The sequence below is a fragment of the Saccoglossus kowalevskii genome, chromosome 2 (assembly GCF_978046115.1).
Source record: "Saccoglossus kowalevskii chromosome 2, keSacKowa6.1, whole genome shotgun sequence".
Taxonomy (NCBI): Eukaryota; Metazoa; Hemichordata; class Enteropneusta; family Harrimaniidae; genus Saccoglossus; species Saccoglossus kowalevskii.
Window position 1 is genome coordinate 12541045 of NC_140642.1, and position 13283 is coordinate 12554327.

The 13283-nt window shown below is 40.8% G+C and overlaps 1 protein-coding gene across 4 annotated transcripts in view; it reads right to left on the bottom strand.

Annotated features, from left to right (window-relative positions):
- The window catches only part of LOC100368672 (uncharacterized), a 45019-nt gene extending 32926 nt beyond the window's left edge, over window positions 1–12093 (bottom strand). For all 4 annotated transcript variants that reach the window (XM_085491487.1, XM_085491495.1, XM_085491492.1 and 1 more), the window contains exon 1: window positions 11884–12093. In XM_085491487.1, coding sequence (XP_085347613.1) covers window positions 11884–11890 — 7 coding nt within the window. In that variant the 5' untranslated portion in view covers window positions 11891–12093. The remainder of the gene's footprint in view (window positions 1–11883) is intronic.
- Window positions 12094–13283: the final 1190 nt, after the last annotated feature.

The following is a 13283-nucleotide window of genomic DNA, read 5'->3' on the forward strand; positions in this document are numbered from 1 at the left end:
TGCTTTCTTGATGAGATTACAAAAAAATACATTTTTTATGTTTCAATCAAATCATAATTTACCTGACAAATAAAAGTAAGCCGTATTAGTGATGTATTAGCATTATGTGACAGTGACGGCCATTATATGCATATAAGTAGCCTTGGTACCACTACAGGAAATCTCTCTGTGAGAACAGTGCCTCTATTGTTGATAGATGAATCAGTATGAAAACATTACAATTGTCCAAGTATGTGGACATTTGTAATCATGCTATTTATGTTAATGTCCTTATGCTCACAATATTACTGTATCACAGTATGATGAACATCGTCAATAGAAATGAACACTGCGAAGTAGGAATCAATACGGAAACAGAAATACACAGCGGCTAAAATAAAATATGTAGTGTATAATACAGCTTTGAAAGCAAAATTAAAAAAAAAAAAAAAAAAAAAACGCTACGGTTCTGCATAAAGTATGATTTTAAGTCTATTAAAATAAAATACATGTACATATCTGAGTAAATTTTCAAACTACAGCGGATATGATACATATTCATTTTATTTCGCATGTGAATATCTGAAAATGGAATACGTTGTGAATAAATAAAATTTATGACAATGCCGGTTCAGCGAACATTCCCATTTGTAAAATATTAATGCAGCATGCAGTCCAGCCGGATGCATATGAAATGGAAAATTTTACAGTGTTAAAGACCTGGAAAATCCACACCTGTCTTAATGAGAGGGATTTCAAAGATGGCGGACAGTTTTAGAGTCTTACACATAGCAACAATCATCCAACCATAGTTACCGACTATACAGCTTATTGACACAATGAAGTTCAAATAATATGTTCTAAAAATAACCTCGGTTCAAGTCTTCGGAAATCTGACGACTGTAAATTTAAGGTCACTGTCTGTGATATTAATGTGATTTACTGTGATCAGTGACTAGAGTTTTTTGATATAAGTAATAATTAATAAATCATGATTTTTTGGAAATTATAAAGTAAATGTATATAAGCAGTGATATCAAATATAGATCAGCTGATAAAAATATGCATTGGTATAATCACTGATATGATAAAATTAATAAACCGGCTTGACTACACAGGGAGTATATGAAAGAGTATACAGATAATCAAAACATGCTTACGTTTCCAGGTCAGATATGTTGGATAGTCGACAAAGTTTGAGACCAGATGGGACAAATCAAAGACAAATTTATAAAGTCTGGAACCCTTCCAGGCATAGCGAACCAACACCATGGTTTAGAAGCTTCATGAAACAGACATCGTACGTACTACAGAACCGACATCCGGAACAGCAATTGCAACACACTGCATCAATGTAGTAACTAAAACTACTAGACGAGTACAACCGATGGATTCAGTACTTTTCGATCAAGATAAGACTAATGATTTATTTAACCTTAGAGTTTACGGCATTAAATGCCGAGGCTACCTACTTGCATAGTTGGACAGTGTAGTTGTCAACGCATTGCGATCCATCGTAAAAAATCTGCTGACAGGAAATAGTCCAAGTCTGTATCTGAAGTCAAACGATTCTCTCGGCAGGATTTAAAAAAATAAAACGCGAAAAGGAGGCCGTGCTATATGCACAGCGTGCAAGGAAAGCCAAGCATAACAAACAATAACTACCGAGTTGTATTTTTTTTCTCTTTATTTAACTTTAGCATTCAGTAATCAAAGTAAAGCTTTTTTTTGCTCTCGCTAATGAGAACAATGACAACGACAACAACTGGAATTAGTGTTTTTTATTAGGTTCGGTACGCAACACTAGAAACTGACAAAACATTGGACCAGGTGGAAGTAAACGTAGATTGAACTGACAGTTTCTATTATTTCGAGTACTCTGCACACATTGCAAAACTTAGCTCTACCAGAAAACGAAATGCTATTGAACTCTCCTAAGATACCCATAATGCATTGGTATGTCGCTTAAAAAGTTCATTCAAGGTACTAATCAGTATGGTTTTATATTAAGCGTTCATTTATTTTATTTAAACGAATACATTTGTTCATTTGACATGTTGCAAAAATAAAAAAAATATAACAGTTTACAGAGGCTATTTAAACATGAACAGTTTTTTTTAATGTTGATTACATTACATGTACATTCTAAGCCGTTTTATGCCTAGCAACACCACCATGTTTGATTACGACCGGTTGAAAAATACACACTGTAAATCAAACTAACGACTATTGTTCTTGTCGATTTGTCAAGAAGACTGAGAAATGGGAAGAAGGAAGAAAGGTAACGTATGTATTTCCAGAAATGCCACACAATATCTGACCTATTCACCATCTTGGTATAGCTCAGTCACCTGTCATAAAATAGTCCCCTTTCAAAAACTGCTGCTTTCTATCCAAAAAGTACATTTTTTATCAAAATCTGCAACATCTGATTGTCTGTTTTGTTCCAAAAGTTATATTACCAACAATTTTTGAAAACTTTCAAAAAATAGCAAAATATTATTTATTTCATGCTTGATGAGAGCCTTGTTTGCATGTCCTGGAAAACACAACTAAAACTTGAACTACGTGAATGGAAATTAAACCATAGACCCTACAAGTGAGATGCACCATGGAAGTGTCAAGTGAGATGTACCATGGGAGTACCAAGTGAGATGCACCATGGGAGTACCAAGTGAGATGCACCATGGGAGTACCAAGTGAGATGTACCATGGAAGTGTCAAGTGAGATGCACCATGGGAGTACCAAGTGAGATGCACCATGGGAGTACCAAGTGAGATGCACCATGGGAGTACCAAGTGAGATGCACCATGGGAGTACCAAGTGAGATGCACCATGGGAGTACCAAGTGAGATGCACCATGGGAGTACCAAGTGAGATGCACCATGGGAGTACCAAGTGAGATGCACCATGGGAGTACCAAGTGCGATGCACCATGGGAGTACCAAGTGAGATGCACCATGGGAGTACCAAGTGAGATGCACCATGGGAGTACCAAGTGAGATGCACCATGGGAGTACCAAGTGAGATGCACCATGGGAGCACCAAGTGAGATGCACCATGGGAGCACCAAGTGAGATGCACCATGGGAGCACCAAGTAAAATGTACCATGAGAGTACCAAGTGAGATGCACCATGGGAGTACCAAGTGAGATGCACCATGGGAGTACCAAGTTAGATGCACCATGGGAGTACCAAGTTAGATGCACCATGGGAGTACCAAGTTAGATGCACCATGGGAGTACCAAGTGAGATGCACCATGGGAGTACCAAGTGAGATGCACCATGGGAGTACCAAGTGAGATGCACCATGGGAGTACCAAGTGAGATGCACCATGGGAGTACCAAGTGAGATGCACTATGGGAGTACCAAGTGAGATGCACTATGGGAGTACCAAGTGAGATGCACTATGGGAGTACCAAGTGAGATGCACCATGGGAGTACCAAGTGAGATGCACCATGGGAGTACCAAGTGAGATGCACCATGGGAGTGTCAAGTGAGATGTACCATGGGAGTACCAAGTAAAATGTACCATGGGAGTACCAAGTGAGATGCACCATGGGAGTACCAAGTGAGATGCACCATGGGAGTACCAAGTGAGATGCACCATGGGAGTACCAAGTGAGATGTACTATGGGAGTACCTAGTGAGATGCACCATGGGAGTACCAAGTGAGATGCACTATGGGAGTACCAAGTGAGATGCACCATGGGAGTACCAAGTGAGATGCACCATGGGAGTACCAAGTGAGATGCACCATGGAAGTACCAAGTGAGATGCACCATGGGAGTACCAAGTGAGATGCACCATGGAAGTACCAAGTGAGATGCACCATGGGAGTACCAAGTGAGATGCACCATGGGAGTACCAAGTGAGATGCACCATGGGAGTACCAAGTGAGATGCACCATGGGAGTACCAAGTGAGATGCACTATGGGAGTACCTAGTGAGATGCACCATGGGAGTACCAAGTGAGATGCACTATGGGAGTACCAAGTGAGATGCACCATGGGAGTACCAAGTGAGATGCACCATGGGAGTACCAAGTGAGATGCACCATGGAAGTACCAAGTGAGGTGCACCATGGGAGTGCCAAGTGAGATGCACCATGGGAGTACCAAGTGAGATGCACCATGGAAGTGTCAAGTGAGATGTACCATGGAAGTATCAAGTGAGATGCACCATGGGAGTATCAAGTGAGATGCACCATGGGAGTACCAAGTGAGATGCACTATGGGAGTACCAAGTGAGATGCACTACATGTATGGGAGTACCAAGTGAGATGCACCATGGGAGTACCAAGTGAGATGCACTATGGGAGTACCAATTGAGATGCACCATGGGAGTACCAAGTGAGATGCACCATGGGAGTACCAAGTGAGATGCACCATGGAAGTACCAAGTGAGATGCACCATGGGAGTACCAAGTGAGATGCACCATGGAAGTGTCAAGTGAGATGTACCATGGGAGTACCAAGTGAGATGCACCATGGGAGTACCAAGTGAGATGCACCATGGAAGTGTCAAGTGAGATGCACCATGGGAGTACCAAGTGAGATGCACCATGGGAGTACCAAGTGAGATGCACTATGGGAGTGCTAAACAATGTGCACTATGGGAGTACCAATTGAGATGCACCATGGGAGTACCAAATGAGATGCACCATGGGAGTACCAAACAAGGTGCACTATGGAAGTACCAAACCAGATGCGCCATGGCAGTACCAAATGAGATGCACCATGGGAGTACCAAACAAGGTGCACTATGGAAGTACCAAACAAGATGCGCCATGGCAGTACCAAGTGAGATGCACCATGGGAGTACCAAACAAGGTGCACTATGGAAGTACCAAACAAGATGCGCCATGGCAGTACCAAGTGAGATGCACCATGGGAGTACCAAACAAGGTGCACTATGGAAGTACCAAACAAGATGCGCCATGGCAGTACCAAGTGAGATGCACCATGGCAGTACCAAACAAGGTGCACTATGGAAGTACCAAACAAGATGCGCCATGGCAGTACCAAGTGAGATGCACCATGGCAGTACCAAACAAGGTGCACTATGGAAGTACCAAACAAGATGCGCCATGGCAGTACCAAGTGAGATGCACCATGGGAGTACCAAACAAGGTGCACTATGGAAGTACCAAACAAGATGCGCCATGGCAGTACCAAGTGAGATGCACTATGGGAGTACCAAACAAGGTGCACTATGGAAGTACCAAACAAGATGCGCCATGGCAGTACCAAATGAGATGCACCATGGGAGTACCAAACAAGGTGCACTATGGAAGTACCAAACAAGATGCGCCATGGCAGTACCAAGTGAGATGCACCATGGGAGTACCAAACAAGGTGCACTATGGAAGTACCAAACAAGATGCACCATGGCAGTACCAAATGAGATGCACCATGGGAGTACCAAACAAGGTGCACCATGGGAGTACCAAACAAGGTGCACTATGGAAGTACCAAACAAGATGCACCATGGCAGTACCAAATGAGATGCACCATGGCAGTACCAAACAAGGTGCACTATGGAAGTACCAAACAAGATGCGCCATGGCAGTACCAAGTGAGATGCACCATGGGAGTACCAAACAAGGTGCACTATGGAAGTACCAAACAAGATGCGCCATGGCAGTACCAAGTGAGATGCACCATGGGAGTACCAAACAAGGTGCACTATGGAAGTACCAAACAAGATGCGCCATGGCAGTACCAAGTGAGATGCACCATGGCAGTACCAAACAAGGTGCACTATGGAAGTACCAAACAAGATGCACTATGGAAGTACCAAACAAGATGCACTATGGCAGTACCAAGTGAGATGCACCATGGGAGTACCAAACAAGGTGCACCATGGGAGTACCAAACAAGGTGCACTATGGAAGTACCAAACAAGATGTGCCATGGCAGTACCAAATGAGATGCACCATGGGAGTACCAAACAAGGTGTACTATGGAAGTACCAAACAAGATGCGCCATAGCAGTACCAAGTGAGATGCACCATGGGAGTACCAAACAAGGTGCACTATGGAAGTACCAAACAAGATGCGCCATGGCAGTACCAAATGAGATGCACCATGGGAGTACCAAACAAGGTGCACCATGGGAGTACCAAACAAGGTGCACTATGGAAGTACCAAACAAGATGCACCATGGCAGTACCAAATGAGATGCACCATGGGAGTACCAAACAAGGTGCACTATGGAAGTACCAAACAAGATGCGCCATGGCAGTACCAAGTGAGATGCACCATGGGAGTACCAAACAAGGTGCACTATGGAAGTACCAAACAAGATGCGCCATGGCAGTACCAAGTGAGATGCACCATGGGAGTACCAAACAAGGTGCACTATGGAAGTACCAAACAAGATGCGCCATGGCAGTACCAAGTGAGATGCACCATGGGAGTACCAAACAAGGTGCACTATGGAAGTACCAAACAAGATGCACTATGGAAGTACCAAACAAGATGCACTATGGCAGTACCAAGTGAGATGCACCATGGGAGTACCAAACAAGGTGCACCATGGGAGTACCAAACAAGGTGCACTATTGAAGTACCAAACAAGATGCGCCATGGCAGTACCAAATGAGATGCACCATGGGAGTACCAAACAAGGTGTACTATGGAAGTACCAAACAAGATGCGCCATGGCAGTACAAAGTGAGATGCACCATGGGAGTACCAAACAAGGTGCACTATGGAAGTACCAAACAAGATGCGCCATGGCAGTACCAAGTGAGATGCACCATGGGAGTACCAAACAAGGTGCACTATGGAAGTACCAAACAAGATGCGCCATGGCAGTACCAAGTGAGATGCACCATGGGAGAACCAAACAAGGTGCACTATGGAAGTACCAAACAAGATGCGCTATGGCAGTACCAAGTGAGATGCACCATGGGAGTACCAAACAAGGTGCACTATGGAAGTACCAAACAAGATGCGCCATGGCAGTACCAAGTGAGATGCACTATGGGAGTACCAAACAAGGTGCACTATGGTAGTACCAAACAAGATGCACCATGGCAGTACCAAGTGAGATGCACCATGGGAGTACCAAACAAGGTGCACTATGGAAGTACCAAACAAGATGCGCCATGGCAGTACCAAGTGAGATGCACCATGGGAGTACCAAACAAGGTGCACTATGGAAGTACCAAACAAGATGCGCCATGGCAGTACCAAGTGAGATGCACCATGGCAGTACCAAACAAGGTGCACTATGGAAGTACCAAACAAGATGCACTATGGAAGTACCAAACAAGATGCACTATGGCAGTACCAAGTGAGATGCACCATGGGAGTACCAAACAAGGTGCACCATGGGAGTACCAAACAAGGTGCACTATGGAAGTACCAAACAAGATGCGCCATGGCAGTACCAAATGAGATGCACCATGGGAGTACCAAACAAGGTGTACTATGGAAGTACCAAACAAGATGCGCCATGGCAGTACAAAGTGAGATGCACCATGGGAGTACCAAACAAGGTGCACTATGGAAGTACCAAACAAGATGCGCCATGGCAGTACCAAGTGAGATGCACCATGGGAGTACCAAACAAGGTGCACTATGGAAGTACCAAACAAGATGCGCCATGGCAGTACCAAGTGAGATGCACCATGGGAGAACCAAACAAGGTGCACTATGGAAGTACCAAACAAGATGCGCTATGGCAGTACCAAGTGAGATGCACCATGGGAGTACCAAACAAGGTGCACTATGGAAGTACCAAACAAGATGCGCCATGGCAGTACCAAGTGAGATGCACTATGGGAGTACCAAACAAGGTGCACTATGGTAGTACCAAACAAGATGCACCATGGCAGTACCAAGTGAGATGCACCATGGCAGTACCAAACAAGGTGCACTATGGAAGTACCAAACAAGATGCGCCATGGCAGTACCAAGTGAGATGCACCATGGCAGTACCAAACAAGGTGCACTATGGAAGTACCAAACAAGATGCGCCATGGCAGTACCAAGTGAGATGCACCATGGCAGTACCAAACAAGGTGCACTATGGAAGTACCAAACAAGATGCGCCATGGCAGTACCAAGTGAGATGCACCATGGGAGTACCAAACAAGGTGCACTATGGAAGTACCAAACAAGATGCGCCATGGCAGTACCAAGTGAGATGCACCATGGGAGTACCAAACAAGGTGCACTATGGAAGTACCAAACAAGATGCGCCATGGCAGTACCAAGTGAGATGCACCATGGGAGTACCAAACAAGGTGCACTATGGAAGTACCAAACAAGATGCGCCATGGCAGTACCAAGTGAGATGCACCATGGGAGTACCAAACAAGGTGCACTATGGAAGTACCAAACAAGATGCGCCATGGCAGTACCAAGTGAGATGCACCATGGAGGTACCAAACAAGGTGCACTATGGAAGTACCAAACAAGATGCGCCATGGCAGTACCAAGTGAGATGCACCATGGGAGTACCAAACAAGGTGCACTATGGTAGTACCAAACAAGATGCGCCATGGCAGTACCAAGTGAGATGCACCATGGGAGTATGCACCAATACATTCAAAGCTAAACAACATACTCAAAAAGTAAAAATCACATAACTGCATTTTCTGAAAGTAAATTCTAACCATTCTATTTCTAGTTGCAGTTCTATGTCTGCATGGACTGTGTACCGGTATATTTTATAAACAAACAAACCAAACTCAACGAAAATAAACAGCCCAATTTATGTTGAATGCAATCAAGTGGAAAACTCTATCATGAAAGGCGGATACGAGCTAATACAACAAAACTCACAAATGTTATTTGACATGAAATAGCGACATAAAACAGCACTTTATTGATCACAACGTCCTGCAGAGATATTCCTTCAAATGAGATTTTTTTAATTACACGATTTTGTACGAGTGTGGCTAACAATTCAAGTACAAACATTTTGAACTTTTTCATAGCAACTTCCATGATTATACGCCCTAGGGTGGCTCTGATGGGGGGGGGTCTCAGTAGGTAAAGGGATACAACTGTTGTTTTCTTGGCCATGGAATGGGGTATTGTTGACAACACAGATGCCAGTAATATATTATGCATTGACAACAAAAAACCTTGAGAAAAAATGAACTAAGTATGCAGGATGTCATTTTAAGTAAATGTACGCAAAGTATACACAAATTTAATTATTTTCGCTATTTATTTATATGTCAACCAGAAATTTAGATAATTTTGTAAATCAACAGCTGTTACCACTTTTCTGTCAACCAAATACCTCTTTGTGAAAAGAACATCTCTTTGTAAACCAAACATATCTCTGTAAACTGAACACCTCTCTGTATTAAAACAAAACAACTCTGTAAACCAAACACCTTTCTGTCAACCAAACACCTCTTCGTAAAATGAATGCCAGTTCGTAAACCTCTTGAACTTCTCTTTATAAACCAAACACCTCTATAAACCAAACTCAATGTAAGCAAAACACTGCTCCATATTAAAATAAATTATCTCTGTAAACCGAACACCTCTCTGTAAACCAAACACCTCTCTGCTCCTCTGTAAACCTAACTACAAACCAAACAAACACCTCTCTCTCAAACAAACATGACTCTGTAGACCAAACTGCAAACTAAACATCTCTCTGTAAAACGAACAATAAAAAACCATTTTACAACAACCTCCAGGGTATAACAACCCACGAACTATATCAACCCACAGGCTAAAGTCCAGAAGGACATATCTTTGTGATGTATGGCCATCTTGGATTACCAAGACATTGGGATAGACAGTTTTTTAATGAATAGACATCACAATGGATGACATTGCCTTGAACAAGGTGTTGGCATCATAAAATAGAAATGAGCGACAGGTCCACAATGACAGTGAAACATAACAGGCTGTAAATGAATGGTACCAACCATCTGACATATTTTGACAATTCTTAACGAGTTTAACGTCAGATGTTAGGAATTAGATATAGAATTGTACTCCTGAGAAACCAAAAAAAAAAAAGAGTTGGTGTGATTTTATAATTATTTATAAATCGTAAATAACAGTTATATATATTGATTTCACTTATATATTTACTAATAGCTTGTATGTTACAAGTACAGCATATTTATGTATTAATAACTCACATTGCAAGTGTGGCTTAATTATATTATTTACTTATAACTCATACGTTTATTTACTAATAAATTATTAATTATTACTAAATAAATACAAAAATTCCATACTTGCAACAAATGAGTTTAAACTAAAAACAAAAAAATGCACTGTACATTGCATGTGAAACATTTGGGCTATTAGTAAATAAACATAAATATACCACACTTCTAATTTTATGTATTAAAGGTAAAATAAATAATTAATATAAATAAATGCAAGGACTCAATCGATAATATATAAAACATGTGTGTGGGTGAAACTTCCAGGTCGGCAAATGATGGGCGAAACATCCTACAGACCTGACACATCGTGAGTGTCCATGTTTCCTAGTTGGCAAGCTCACTGTGGTACCAACGTTGTGCCTCATGATGTGGGTCGTAAGTGACTATGGCACTCAAGGTCCACCCCCACCCCGACTTACAACTTGTTCTCTCTATGCTGATTTAAGAAACAAGTTCCTACATACCACAAATGTCATTACAACAATTGACAAATCTTATATTGAAAACACTGTAGACATTCTAAAAACAAAAGATAAACAATCACTAATTCATTTGGCAAAATATATCTTTGAGTGCTTCAATTTAAGAAATGACACTCATAAACAAAAAATACCAGCTGCTTTATAATTTTTATAATTGATATACCGGTAACTCATTAAGATACCTTTTCTGTTTTGTTTTTCTAACCATTCCTTGTTCTCCCTGTTTTTATTTTTATTTTTATTTTATTATGTTTTCATTTTGTCTTCATTTGTATTTTGTCTTGCCATTTTGTATGTATCTGAAACTTTATTGTATTTTAAAAATCCAGATCCTGAACAGCATATGATTTCAATAAAGGAATTATTTTTATTATTATTATTATTATTATTTGTCTCCAGTGTCATGACCGGTAGCTATTTGTGACATGGAGGTAAAATATTTCAGTGTCCTTTTCATGAACCCTGTATTGAATCTCAAAATCCTATAAAAAATGAGTTTTGTTATTTATTAATAACTATATGCTTATTCAGATTAAACGATTGAAAAGAGAAGCAGACCTGGTCACTGTATCTAATATCCAGCCAGGTGTACCTTGTTGTAGCTTTAAACAGACAGTAAGGAGGCACAACCATTATTCATGGGAAAAGTTTGTTTTAAAAAACTGACATATGCCAGGCATAATTGAAATAAATCTACTTTTTTGTGTTAAGTACTATAATAGTCAAGGTGTGTGTGTATTTCCTACTGCTGTTATGTTGGTAACTGCCTACGGGACTGACTACTTTGACTTTTTAAGACTTCTTCAGCTGCTCTTTGAAGTTCGGTTTAAAGGCTAGTAAAACGTTTCGACGGAAGCTGAAATAACACAAATTAATCAATATAGCAACACGTCTCTGTTCACGATTAAGGAACTGTGGAAGAAAATGGGATATACAGTAAACGTCGGCGACCAGCACAGCTGATGACGGAGACTGCGTGCGCTATGTTATATTCTGCTGTCGTTGACGGACTGTGACGAGTCTCGGCACGGGAATTCTTATGTATCGCTCTCTTTCACTTCGTTTGCTAAATGCATGTATGATCAAGGCACCGATGTGTGCTACCGATCATTTTTTCTTCTTCACTTGACATAAGACTGGTCAAACGTTTTTGTTTAACTTGAGCATTCTTGGGTCAATTAGGAAGTACAAAAAGTATGTGTAATTGTTTGGTTGTATTAGTAACGTGACACTCGTAAAACAAGGCGAGCTGACACCTACCTTTCATACTTGTCTGTTTTCTCTTTCCCTCGGTTCACATGACATCTCGAATTGTCAAACGCTCGCTGGATTGATGGTACTTGTAGGTGTCCAGTAAACGACCGATCTAGTACTAAACACGCGCCTACACTCATGCAAAATTCGTGAACAATACAACGGTAACCATGTAACACGGAAACACCGCCATTCTAGGGGGACACCTATTTTCGACGGTCGATCCTATTAGCTGTTACGTTTGGTAAACGTCATCCCAGTGGGGATGAAGAAGACACACCGAAATTATTAGGGTGCATTTTTTTGCGTTTAATAAAATTCGCAGTTGTGATAAGTTGATGGTACCATATATACCAACAACGTGTTTCGATTACGTAACATACCCGTGTTCACATATAAAATGAGCAACTAACTTTCTTCGTCAACTGTAAATAAATTACACTTGTAGGAGTGAAGTCAGTGATTGTAGCAGCTATTTTATGCAGCGAACCCCTCCCCGTCTGATGTGCGGATTTATAGAGATCACTGGCGGATTAATCGAATGTACCGTAAAAACCATTTATATGGTATATTATTAAATCGTCACACAGAGGAAACCCATGCTTTTGTTAAAAATATAATTCCACGTACTATTAACTATACACAATGTACTTTACACGCGTTTTATACGTCGCGGATGCGAGTGCGATCCGGGCGCCTACTGTCGTCGTATTACAGGAAGAAGCATTGTTCGGACGCTTTGACGTTTACGCCATAATACATACGATTACAAGTTGATTATTAATTAATTAATTAATTAATTAATTAGTTAATACTAATTTCTTATTATTAGTAACTGCCAACCTACTTAGATGGGTGGAAAATTGCCGACCAATTACCATTTTATAGACACAAAGCTGTGGGAATTTCTGTGGAATGTGATCCATAATTTAATGATGCCCAAAGTAAATTTTACCTCAAATTTGTTGTCTAAAATGTGCAAGTTCTGTAACAAGATACAAATCTTATGATACGCAGTCTTCTTGTTCAGTTGTTTTGGGGTAAATTTTCTGAGCGATGAAGAAAGCATATAGGTGAGCCATGAACCATTGTTATACAAGCTAAACGGTTAAATTATTTATGTATGTAAATGTGAAAAAAATGCTGTTTTCAAAACCTGAAATGTTATTACAAACAAAACAAAATAGGAAAATTAAATGCACATATGACGAAATGTGATATATTGCACTGACGTTCACATAGGTTTGAACAAATAAATGTTATGTAAAATATGCGAAACAAATTTGATTTAAAAATACTGCAGGAACATTATGAGCTCAAAAGACAAAATAAACACATATCTCCCCCTCTCCTAGGTGTATCTTTTCCATTGCAGGGAACAATTTTAACATCGTCCTAAAACAGGT